General features: G+C 41.2%; 1 protein-coding gene across 2 annotated transcripts in view; it reads left to right on the forward strand.

The window, feature by feature from the left end:
• LOC140529012 (sodium/potassium-transporting ATPase subunit alpha-2-like) overlaps nucleotides 1-13184 on the forward strand; it is a 69236-nt gene that overhangs the window by 47580 nt on the left and 8472 nt on the right. The window contains exons 14-21 of one of the 2 annotated variants that reach the window (XM_072647388.1): nucleotides 4420-4556; nucleotides 5081-5231; nucleotides 5830-5998; nucleotides 6452-6606; nucleotides 6746-6869; nucleotides 8268-8413; nucleotides 9528-9661; nucleotides 9886-9987. In XM_072647388.1, the coding sequence (XP_072503489.1) occupies nucleotides 4420-4556; nucleotides 5081-5231; nucleotides 5830-5998; nucleotides 6452-6606; nucleotides 6746-6869; nucleotides 8268-8413; nucleotides 9528-9661; nucleotides 9886-9987 (1118 nt within the window). The remainder of the gene's footprint in view (nucleotides 1-4419; nucleotides 4557-5080; nucleotides 5232-5829; nucleotides 5999-6451; nucleotides 6607-6745; nucleotides 6870-8267; nucleotides 8414-9527; nucleotides 9662-9885; nucleotides 9988-13184) is intronic. The other variant, XM_072647389.1, reaches the window with a different exon arrangement.

The raw sequence follows: 13184 nt of genomic DNA on the forward strand, positions 1-13184 counted from the left end.
GAAGGCAGGAGAAAGATGCATTTTCACATCTCTTCTCCCAGGTCAACTTTGCTCATTATAATTACATAGCATTCAGGGGTTTATTGTTCTCATGGTTCTATATACATTATTGCAGTCATTATGAATACTACTTTCCTTATACTGTATGAGTTCATATGAGTATTCCCAAACTTCTCTTTTATTATTCATAGTAATAATTTCTTAAAATGCACTTCTATTTCATTACCTTTATGTAATATAGTGTGTTCAGTCACTCCCTAATCATTGGGTGTCTACTTGTTTTCCAGTTTTTTGCTACCACAGAAAGTACCACTAACTTTATGTTTAATCTCCATGAGATAAATGCCTAGCAATGGATATCGGAGTCAGATGGTAAAAACATTTAAATCACTTTTATAGCATACTTCCAAATTGTTTTCTGAAATGATTGAATCAATTCATAGCTTGATCAAGTATCTTAGTAAGTTGACCTTTCTGCTACCGCTCCAACATTATTTCTTTAAATGTAGAAATTATTGTTTTCAGTTCTTAACATTCATTTCCACAAGAATTTGAATTCGAAATTTTCTCCCCATCTCTTCCCACCCTGTACCCCAGAACAGCATGCACCCCATCCACTCCTTCCTCCAATCTGTTCTCCTTTCTATTACCCCCCCCTCTTCTTCCATCCTCCTTCCCCTCTACTTTCCTGTGGGGCAAAATAGATTTCTATACTCCATTGCCTATATAGTTTAATTTCCAGTTGCACGCTAAAACAATTTTTAACATTCATTCTTAAAGCTTTGAGTTCCATATTCTCTCCCTCCCTCCCCACCCACCCTCATTGAGAAAACAAACAATTCAGTATAGGTCATACATGTATAATGGTGAAAAGCACTTCCATGATAGTTACGTTGTAAAAGACTAACTACATTTCCTTCTGTCCCATCCTGCCCTTCATTTATTCTTTTCTCTCCCTTGACCTGTCCTCCCACAATAGTGTTTGCTCCAGGTTATCCCTTTCCTCAATTTGCTGTCCCTTCTATTATCTTCCCTCTCCTATCCCCTTCCCCCTTGCCTTCCTGCAGGGTAAAATAGATTTCCATATCCAATTGAGTGTGTGTCATTCCCTCCTTAAGCCAAATCCTATGAGAGTAAGACTCAATTATTTCCTTTCATCTCCCTCCTCTTCCCCTCCCTTGTAGAAGCTCTTTCTTCCCTCTTGTATGTGAGATGATTTGCTACATTCTATCTCTCCCTTTCTCTTACTCATAGTACATTCCATTCAACGGTAAATTTTATTTTTTTAGGTATTCTCACTTCATATTCAGCTCACTCTGTGCCCTCTGTCTACATATGTGTATATATATACACATACATATGTATATACACACATATACATACACACATACATCCACATATGTATACATACCTACACATATGTAATATACACATACATACATACCCATACATACCTACATATATATATTCCTTCTAACTATTCTAATACTGAAAAAGGTCTCATGCGTTACAAATAACATCTTTCCATGTAGGAATGTAAACAGTTCAACTCTAATGAGTTCCTTAAGGCTTCTCTTTCCTGTTTATCTTTTCATGTTTCTCTTGATTCTTGTATTTGAAAGTCAAATTTTCTATTCAGCTCTGGTCTTTTCAACAAGAGTGCTTGGAAGTCCTCTATTTCATTGAAATACCATTTTTTCACCTGAAGTATGATACTCAGGTTTTCTGGGTAGGTGATTTTTGGTTTTAATCCTATCTCCTTTGACCTCTGGAATATCATATTCCAAGCCCTTCAATCCCTTAGTGTAGAAACTGCTAAATCCTGTGTTTTCTTGATTGTATTTCCACAACACTTGAATTGTTTCTTTCTGGCTAGTTGTAATATTTTCTCCTTGACCTGGGAACTCTGGAACTTGACTACAATATTCCTAGGAGTTTTCCTTTTTGGATCTCTTTTAGGAGGTAATCAGTGAATTCTTTCCATTTCTATTTTACCCTCTGGTTCTAGAATATCAGGGCAGTTTTCCTTGATAATTTCTTGGAAGATGATGTCTAGGCTCTTTTTTTGATCATGATTTTCAGGTAGACTAGTAATTTTTAAATTATCTCTCCTGGCTCTATTTTCCAAGTCAGTTGTTTTTCCAATGAGATATTTCACATTGTCTTCTATTTTTTCATTCTTTTGGTTTTGTTTTGTAATTTCTTGGTTTCTCATTAGTTTCCATCTGATCCATTCTAATTTTTAAAGAACCATTTTCTTCAGTGAGCTTTTGAACCTCCTTTTCCATTTGGACCATTCTACTTTTTTAAAGTATTCTTCTCCTCATTGGCTTTTTGGATCTCTTTTACTGTTTGAGTTAGTCTATTTTTAAAGGTATTATTTTCTTCAGTATTTTTTGGGTCTCCTTCAGCAAGCTGTTGACTTGTTTTTCATGATTTTCTTGCATCACTCTCATTTCTCTTCCCAATTTTTCCTCCACCTCTCTTACTTGATTTTCAAAATCCTTTTTGAGCTTTTCCATGGCCTGATAGCATTGCATATTTTTTTTGGAGGTTATGGATGTAGAAGCCTTGACTTTTATATCTTCCTCTGATGGTATGCTTTGTTCTTCCTCATCTGAAAGGATAGAAGAATATACCTGTTCACCAAGAAAGTAACCTTTTATAGTCTAATTTTTTTCCCTTTATGGGGCATTTTGAGTCCCTTGTCAAGTGGAGGGTATACTCTAGGGACCTGTAAGTTCTTAGTTCCTCCAAGGTGGCACAATCAAAGGAAAGGAGTTTTCTCCTCTTCTGGCCTGTGCTCTGATCTGGGAGCAACCACAAGTACTCCTTGCTGCCCAGGATCTGTGATTAGGATTCCCTCTCCAGACCCTCTACCAGCTCCACCACATCAGTGTTCTTCCTCATCCCAGGACCAAGACCCAGATCAGCTGACTGACTCCCCCAGGGCCTTTAGGCCAAGAGCTCCAAAATAGAGGCTGCTGCCACCCTGAGGCCAGGACTGGGACCAGAAGCTACTCCCCTTTCACCCAGGTGAAAGAGCTTTCTTACTAACCTTTGAAGCTGTTATTGGCATTTGTGGGGTGAGAAATCTGGAAACTGCAGCTGCTACCCATGATTCCATACCCTGAAGCCTGCTCCAGTCCTGTCCATGCTGAGTGAACCCGAGCCTGGTGCTATAGACCCTTCTGTCAGCCTTCCAGCCTTCCAGGCAATCTCCTTCACTCTGTTGTTTTGTTGCTTCTGTTGCTCTAGAATTTGTTTAGAGTCATTTTTTGCAAGTATTTTATAGGTTGTGGGGGGAGAGTTACAGCAGGTCTGTCCTCCTACTCCACCATCTTGGCTCCGCCCTTCTTCCAATGTTATTTCTATCTTTCATCATCTTTGCCAATTTGATGAGTAAAACCTCAGAGTTGCTTGATTTTCATTCCTCTTACTATTTAGTGGTTTGGAATAATCTTTTACATGGTTCTTAATAGTTTTCAATTCTTTTGAAAAGAATTTATTCATATCCTTTGACTACTTTTCTATTGAGGAATGCCTCTGGGTCTCGTTTATTTGCCCACCAACTTTTTAAAAGCTCTTTTTTCTGTATTTGGTGCTTACTATCATCAACTTTTAGCAAATTCTTTATGCAGAATTGATGGAAGGATATGGACCAGAATTTCAAAGGATGGGAAGGCATGGCTAGCTTGTGATCAACACTCACAATTATGAGATCCTGAATACACTGAATTATCAAAGTAAAGTAGGTTATAAATCCTAGTAGAATTGAATGAACACTGAACCTGAATTCCACCTCTAAGACTTATTAGCTTTGTGACAATAAGCAAAGCATATAATCTCTCTTAAGCCTCAGTTTTATCTGTAAAATGGAGAAATAGAAGGGTTAAAATGAAGAAAGTATTTATAAACTTTGTCATACAGTGTGAACAAGTTCAGTCTGAGTCACTCTAGGTTAATACCAGATCTCATGAGCCCATTAGAGAGTTTCCTAAACCCTTAAAAGGTCTGAGACTGACTTGACAACCTCAGCAGCCTTGGCAGTAGAAATGGCCAGACCTCAAGACTAGCCTTGACTCATGGACTCAGACTTGAACTAGATTAAACTATATAGTGAACCCAATTAGAACTTCCATTAGCAGACATAAATCTCATCTGTATGGATCTGATTATAAGATATGTTCATGTTCTGGAAAAATTATGTCCACAAGCTATCCTGGTTCTTGTCTTTTTATAACACTGCCCATTCCCATAGGCATTAGCCAAGGTAGAGGTCATCTCATCCAACCCCATTATTTTATACCTTGACTGGAGAAGAGCTCTCCAACCCCCATTCAGAAAAGACAAGGTCCTCTATACATTGAAGAGGGATAGGGCCAGGGGCAGCTCTGACAATGATTTTCCACCTCCCAGGTGATAATGGTAACCGGGGATCATCCTATCACTGCCAAAGCCATCGCCAAAGGTGTCGGAATAATCTCTGAGAACAGTGAAACTGTGGAGGATATTGCTGCCCGGTTACATGTCTCTGTCAGTCAGGTAGATCCCAGGTAAGGCCTCCCAGTCTCCCCAGTTCATGTCCTTCATCCTTTATCCCAGAAGTTCATACTACCCTGATTTCCTGGGAGGCACCTAACAGATAAGATTTACTAATTTTATACATGTTAACATTATACAATAGGGAAATGCCTCCATATTGGGGAAGAATTGAAGGAGAAGAGGAAGAGAGATAGAAGAGTAAGAAATTAGATTAGGAAAGGTCATTCGTGTGATGGGAAACTATGAGCATCCTGGATAGAGAAAATGAGAAAAGGGAGTGAGAAGACCTAAGGACTATAAAACCAAGTGTGAAGACTTACAGACTATAAAATAAGGGGGATGACTTCAAAAAAATCTCTTCCCATTCTCAATTCTACAATCCTGTGATTTACACATAAGGATAATATGTTTAGGGACATTCAGGAGGATGATTAGAGAGAAACAAAGAACTACTAGTCTCCTAGGAAAATCCTGCTTGGGAACTCCAGGACCTCCAGCCCCCAGAATTCACTTTAGGCAATCCCTTTCCCTCCAGGAATGCAAAAGCCTGTGTGATTCATGGCTCACAGCTAAAGGACATGTCACAAGAGGAGCTAGACACTGTCCTCAGAGAACACACCGAGATTGTCTTTGCCCGAACTTCACCTCAGCAAAAGCTCATCATTGTGGAAGGATGTCAGAGACAGGTGCAGGGAAAAAAGCAAGGGGGCCTTTCAGAGACAGATAGGAGTAGACCAGAAGACGTTATCTCTGGTCATAATGTCACTTTAAAGGTCATGGAATCCCTGTACTGGGACATTACGTGACCTAGGTTCTGGTACTAGTTTTGCGCTAACTAGCTGGGTGACTGTGGGTAAACCATTATACCCCTCTGGATCTCACCTACAAAATGAGGGAGTTGATATGGGATAATCTCCTATATTAAGTCCTTTCCAGTCCTAACATTCTGTCATTCTAGATTTGAAGTAGGTAGACAGACAAGTTGATGTTGCAACTTTGAACCTAGTGCTCTCATTCTTATGTCCATTAAGGCTAATATGGTTCCAACTAAGTTCAAGGCCCAGAAAAAGAGTGAACTAGACCAGAGGACAGTGAAATGGCTCAGTTTGGGGAAAGGGCTGGGTTGCGGGAGACTCTAGTCCAGCAAAGGGAGATAAAGGCCAAATCCTCCCCTACAACAGGACAAAGGGAGCCCTGTAATCATCATGGTCTCTGCAGGCTAGTCCAGGTCTTGGGTATTGCATTAGCTGACAGCCTCTGTTTATAACTCTGACTCCCAACCAGGGTGCTATTGTGGCAGTGACTGGTGATGGGGTGAATGATTCTCCTGCACTGAAAAAGGCTGACATTGGCATTGCCATGGGGATCGCTGGCTCTGATGTTTCCAAGCAGGCAGCTGACATGATCCTTCTGGACGACAATTTTGCCTCCATTGTCACTGGTGTGGAGGAAGGTGAGAGATAGAAACAGGGGTCATTGGACCCATGACACTTACCTTTGAGGGCTGAGATGTCCAAGGTTATCTCTGTCACCCCACCTCTTCATTCCCTTCTAGCAGTTTCCACAGTCAACCTTCACCCCTAGTCTGGTAGATTTGTAGTGAGGCTAATATGGCAATTTATTATAATAAGGCAAATCCCAATAGCAGGAAGGACCAGATTGGTTTCCTGGAGCTAATGTTATGGCCTTTTCATGACTGAATTCAAGTTAATATAGGACCAGTCAAGGTTTATCTGCATGAACTCAAATGAACACCCCCATTCCTTGGAAAACTTTGATGGGCATTGGGTGAGAACTTGAGAATTCCACCTTGCAGTTTCCATGGCTTTTCCTCCAAAACATCTTCTTCTTCCTGCCTAGCCTCCTCCTATATAGTCTTCCTGATACCCCAGGTACATCCCCACAGGTCGACTCATCTTTGACAATCTGAAGAAGTCCATCGCCTATACCCTGACCAGCAATATTCCTGAGATAAGCCCTTTCTTGTGCTTCATCATCTTCAATATACCCTTGCCGCTGGGGACTATCACCATTCTCTGCATTGACCTGGGTACTGATATGGTGAGGATCTAACTGGAAACAATGGAAGAGTACCTTCAATCAGAAGGGATGGGGTATAGGGAACATCTGTAGAGAGGAAAAGGGGCAAAGATTAGGCCATTTGAGTTTCCTTCTGAGCCTTATATCCCCTCTTCCCCAGGTCCCTGCAATCTCCTTGGCCTACGAGACAGCAGAGAGTGACATAATGAAGCGTATGCCCCGGGACCCCAAGAAAGACAAGCTGGTGAACCGACGACTCATCAGTATGGCCTATGGACAAATTGGTGTGACTCTGGGAGACACAATGAGGGCAGGTGGTGAATGGGGAAGAGCCAAAAGGAAGGGAGGAAGCAAAGGGCATGAGTATTTATATAGTGCCTACTCTACTATGTGCCCGGCAATGTGCTAAATACTTATTATAAATATGATCTCATTTGATCCTCACAACAGCCCTGAGAAGTAAATATCATTAACTGTCCTCATCTTACAGATAAGGAAACAAAGGCAAACAGAAGCTAAGTGACTTGCCCAAGATCTTACAGCTAGTTAAGTGTCTGAGGCCAGATTTGAATTCAGATCTTCCTGACTTAAGGCCCAGTTCTCTAGCCAAAGTTTTTCTGAGTTGTCCAGGTGTGGATATCTGGGGTGGGGGTGTGATTTTCTTTTTCAACAAATATAATTAGGTGGGTCACTAAGCACTGGGGATAGAGGGAATTGTGAGCCATGGCCCCTGCTCATGAAAGATTTATAATCTAGTTGGAGACATGACCCATGTACACCAACAAGGTAAACAACAATATAAGTCAGTACATGGTAAAAGCTCCGTGAATGGTACAAATAATGAATGTGCAAGAAAGAAACCAACCACCCAGGACAGTTGGTTGGGAAGAGGAGAGGAAGAACTTGGACTATGTCTGAAAGGCAGAATAGGACCCAGACAAGTGGAGAGGAGAGGAAAGAACCAATCCAGGAAGTAGGGCTAGGTTCAGGCAACAAGCATTTATTAAGCACTTACTGTGTGCCAGGTACAGAGTAAAGAGGCAACAAAGTAGGTACAGTTAGTTTTTGAAGGAACACAAGGGTTTGTGAAGGGGGAACCAGTAGGAGAGAAAGTTGGACTAAGAAGACAACCAATCATGGAAGGTCTTTAATGCCCAGTTGAGGAGTTTCAACTTTGCCCGATAGGAAATGGGAAGCAATTCTGTTTTACAACTGGACAGTAGTAGCATTTTAGGAAGAATAGTCTTGAGACAATGTGCATAATGGATTGTAGGAGGAGTGAAGAGACTAAAAGAGGGATAACTATAGGAAGCTACCTTGATAATTAAGTTCAAGTCTGAGGTAATGAGGTAGAGCCTCTGGGAATGGAAAGGAGCAGGGACACTGTGCTTCAGTTTCAGTGGGACTTGGTGCCTGACTAAATGTGGGAAGATAGTGAGAAATTAAGGCTAAAATCTAAGTAGAAGTTAGGGATAAAATGCAGATTGAAAAGTCATTCAAATTGAGGGAATAGTCTATCCTGCAAGAATTGAAGGAGCTTCTGAATCTTCCACATTTTCCTGGAATAAACACCAAAGTAGCTAGCATCCAAATTCCCCAATCTTTGGGCTTTTTCCTAGTGTCCTCTGTCTTCTTCCCTTCTCTGACCAGGCCTCTCCTCTTTTTCCTCTACTTTCCCCCAGGCATGATGCAGGCCATAGCTGGCTTCTTCACTTACTTTGTGATCCTAGCAGAAAATGGTTTCTGGCCCTCATTTCTGCTGGGCATCAGGATTAATTGGGATGATTTTTATATGAGTGACCTGGAAGACTGTTATGGACAGCAGTGGGTGAGTGAACTGGGGACAATGATGGAGAGGAGTAAGGAGGGTCTTAATGAGGGGAAAGAGAGGGAGAATAAGGGCATTGAAATCGTGAGGAGCAGTTTCTTGCCTCCATTGCCTCCCATCCTGCCAATCTCAACCCCAAGTACCTTTCTATAATATTCTTCTATTGTTTCCAACAAACTCCTCTATGCCAGTGCCAACTGTTTGTTCTCTGCTCTAGTTCTGTTGAGGCTATCTGTCCTCTTGGGTGTAGAAGGCCTTATCTCTCTCCCCTTTGTCACTGGAGGGTCTCTGTGCTGGCTCTTCTCCCTTTAGCTTCCAGTTGAGACTCCAGAGACTAGCACTAGAAACCTCTCATCTCCTTATGCTTCCTTCCTTTGAAATCCATCTGTTTCTTCTCCTGGCATCAGATACCACAAGATAAAAATTTCACAGCTATATGCCCAGACTCTCAGGATCCCCACCTTCTCATCCCCAATCCTGAATTTCTCAGAATCTAAAGGATGCCTCTCCATAGGGGCCGCCCAGCGACTGAAACTCAGTGGAATTAGAGCAGTTACCAATCTCATTCTGTGTGTATGGGAGATGTGCACACACACACACACACACACACACACACACACACACACAAGTATTTTAATGTGTGTACGTATTTGCACGTCTGAGCACTTTGCTTTGACTCTCTATGCCAGGGATCCTCCTTTATTAATTTGAAGTATAAATATCCTCTTCTTCCTCCTCAAAGAGCTACATGACATATATTTATTTTATAATTAGAGGGAAATAGTTAATTTTATTTAAAGAATTTTTTAGCAAACTACCTTCCCCCACTTCAGATAATTAGAAATGCCCTATAAAGTCCCTAAACTAGAATTAGGAATCCTGTATCATACTTCTGTAATCCTTGTGTAGCTAGGTATAAGGTTGTTCACCTTTGGTGCATCCTAAAGGTCATTTGTTTAGGGGAGACCAACTCACTCCTTTCTGCCTCCTCTCTAACCCAACCCTGCCCTCTGATTCCCCCTCTTGTCAGACTCTGTCCCCTCCTCTACCTAGACTGTCTCCTATGACTTCACTGTCCCTTCTCATCTTCACCTTTGCTGTGCCCTCTTCCCAGACCTATGAGCAACGGAAGGTGGTAGAATTCACATGCCAAACAGCCTTCTTCATCAGCATTGTAGAAGTGCAATGGGCTGACCTCATCATCTGCAAGACCCGCCGAAACTCTATCATCCACCAGAGTATGATGACGTGAGCTTCCCACTGTACAAGCCGTTTCAAGCCTCCACAGTCCTCTATCCAGAGAGCAGCCTTCTGGGCCACACACAGAAAGGGCTCCTCTCAGAACGTTCTTGACCTTCCCCACTGGACAACCTAACTCTGAATTTCTCCTCTCATAATTCTTGAGAGTCCCATCCCTCTTGCTCACTCTCCTCTCCGTTCCTACATTGCGCCCCTACACCTTTCCTTCCTAGGAACAAGATCTTGATCTTCGGGCTATTTGAAGAGACGCTTCTGGCAGCCTTTCTGTCCTATTGCCCGGGCATGGATGTTGCCCTTCGCATGTACCCACTCAAGTGAGTATTGAGGGCAGAAAGGAAGGGAAACACTTGGGCCACCTGTGGACCTTACTCTATGCCAGGGGGACAAGTTCAAGCCTGTTCTCTGACACATCCTGGCTGTGTGACCCTGAGTTTATCACTGGAGCTCTCAGGCAACTCTAAGACTCTTAAACTGCAGAGGAGGTACCAAGCTACATTGATAGAAAGACATTCCTTCCCTGGAAGTTCCCTAGACCAGTAAAATCATAGATTCAATCCCTATCTCTATCCATACTGTATGTCAGAGACTATCCTAAGCAATGGGGATTTAAAAAAACCCTCAAGCAGGACATCAGATTGTATCTGGGAAACAACATGTACACGTGTCAGTAGACACAAAGTCAATATAAGGCAGTTTTGGCATGGGAGAACATGTACCCAAAAACATGTGCTCACATATAACCTATAGTCCTCAGTCAGGATACTTCAGGGGTCAGGGGATCAGAGGTCAAAAGGAGGCTCACATCTGGCCTCTGAGTGAGGCTGACCCAGGAACAGAGAGACTGTGGCCAAGAGTGTGTGTGATCAGGGGCCAGCACATGGAGGGCACACAGACCTACTAGACAAGAATGCTGGATTTGGAGACAGAGAACCTAGGTTCAAATGCAAGCTCTGCTTGTTACTATAAAGCACCTTAAGATTTGCAAAGTATGTCACATGAATTACCTCATTTGATCCTCAAAACAAGTCCTATAAGATAGATACTACAAATATTATCATCCCTATTTTATAGATGAGACAACTCAGACTCAGAAGCATTAGGTGACTGGCCCATGGTCACGGAGCTAGTGTCAAAACTTTGGTCTCTCCAAGTCTAGCTTCCTTTCCACTATTCCATGTTCCTTCTTTTAGCATAAATTTAGCTTGGTAAGCACAGAAACAAACAAGGAAGGAATCCCTCCTTCTACAGGAAGCTTTCCCCAACCCCTCTCAATTCCAGTGCTGTCCTTCTTTAAAATGTTTCCTATTTATCCTGTATATATCTTGCTTAGTACATATTTGTTTTCATGTTGTCTCCCTATTAAACTGTCAGCACCTTGAGGGCAGGGACTGTCTTTTGCCTCTTTTTCTATCCCCAGCACTCAGCACAGTGTCTGGCATGTGTTGTTATCTAGTTGTTTCTGACTCATGACCCTATTTGGGGTTTTCTTGGTAAAGATACTGAAGTGGTTTGCCATTTCCCTCTCCAGCTCATTTGACAGATGAGAAAACTGAGACAGAAGTTAAGTAGCTTGCCCAAGGTCACACAGCTAGTAAGTGTCTGAGGCCAGATTTGAACTCAAGAAGATGAGTTTTCTGAACTCCAGGCCTGGCACTTTATCCACTGCTCAACCTAGCTGCCCCCTTGGTGATGCTGGCTTAGAACTCTCAAACTCAAGCAATCCACAAGCCTTAGTTTTCCTGGTGGCAGGGATTATAGGCATGCATTACCACACTCTGCTGTCTGTTAACTTCCAATGAATTGTGTGAGTATAATGATATAGCTTACTGTAGGATATAATTTTTCAAATTTTTATATCTTTTTTCAATCAATGACCTCTCTTCCTGACCCAACCCATCCCCTACCTCCAACTGAGAATGAAAGAACAAGGCCCCTGTTACAAACATTTATAGTCAAGCAAAATAAATTCCTGCATTTTAGCCATGTCTAAAAAAGAATACATGTTTCATTCTATACTGTGAGTCCTTCACTTCTCTCAGGAGGTAGGTAGCATGTTTCATCATCAGTCTCTGGAATCTTGATTGATCATTACAAAGATGAGAATTTCTCACTCTTTCAAAGTTGTTTGTCTTTAATGAATTGTCATTATTGTAGAAATTGTTCTCCTGGTTCTGTTCACTTCACTCTGTATCAGTTCATACAAATTTTCCCAGGTTTCTCTGAAACTATGCCCTTTATAATTTCGTATAGCACAATATAGTATACCATTATATTTATATACCATAACTTGTTTGGCTAGCTGTTCCCTATTTGTGAAAGATTGACATTCTTTGCCACGATTGAAAGAATTATAAATACTTCTGTATATTTTTAGTTAGAGTTTGTTTTGCTTAGTATGAATCCCTCCCTTATCTACGCTTCCTTTAATTCCCCCTTCTCCTTTTCCCTCCTATTTCCCTGTTGAGTGAAATGCATTTCTATATCCAACCCTGGGTGTGTGTATGTTCTTTCCTACTTTGATCTGTTCAGATGAGAATGGGGTTCCCTCTTTCCTTACCCTATCCTACTTATATGTATGGAGGTCTACTTACAAACTCTGACTACGTGAGAAAATTTTCTCTAGTCTTCCTTTTCCTTCTCCCCACCTCCAGTGGAACTTATCTCTCCATTCTTCTCCTCTCTTCCCATTCTTCCCTTAATATCATCAAAATAAAAGAGAATTACTACCTGGCCTTGCATAACTAGATTTCCTTTATGACTCCTAACAATCATAGGATTCAAAGAGGACACATATCTTCTCATATTAGAATGCAAGCAATTTATCCTTGTTTAGTTCTTTATCATCATTTGTGTTTACCTTTATATGTTTCTCTTAATTCCTGTGTTTGTCCTTCCAAATTTCTATATAGCACTAGTCTTTTCATCAAGAAAGCTTGAAGTCCTCTATTAAAATGCTATTCTCCCCCCTATAGGACAGTTTTTCTGGGTGAGTTATCCTTGTCTGTAAACCTGTATTCTTTGTCTTCTAGAATATAATGTTTCAAGCTCTTCATTTTCTGAGAGTGGTGGCCACTAAATCAGTGTGATCTTGACTGTGGCTCCTCAATGCTTGAATTCTTTCTTCTGCTTATGATATTTTTCCTTTGACCTAGAAGCTCTGGATTTTGGCTATAATGTTCCTTGAAGTTTTCATTTTGAGGTCTTTTTCAGGAGGTGACCAGTGGATCTTTCTGTTTCTACTTTGTCCTCTGATTCTAAGAGATCTGGGCAATTTTCTTTTAAGCTTTCTTGAAATATAAGGTCTTGGCTCTTTTTTGATCATGATATTCAAGTGACCCAATGAGTTCATTCATAAATTTTTGCACCTGATATATTTTCTAGTTCAGTTCTTTTTGCTATATTACATTTTATTCTCTTTTTTCTTCAGTCTTTTAACTTTGTTTTAATATTTGTTGTTATCTCATGCAGTTGTTGGCTTCTATTTGGTCCTTTCTAGTTTTCATGGAGTCTG

The sequence above is a fragment of the Notamacropus eugenii genome, chromosome 2 (assembly GCF_028372415.1).
Source record: "Notamacropus eugenii isolate mMacEug1 chromosome 2, mMacEug1.pri_v2, whole genome shotgun sequence".
In the NCBI taxonomy this organism is placed as follows: Eukaryota; Metazoa; Chordata; class Mammalia; order Diprotodontia; family Macropodidae; genus Notamacropus; species Notamacropus eugenii.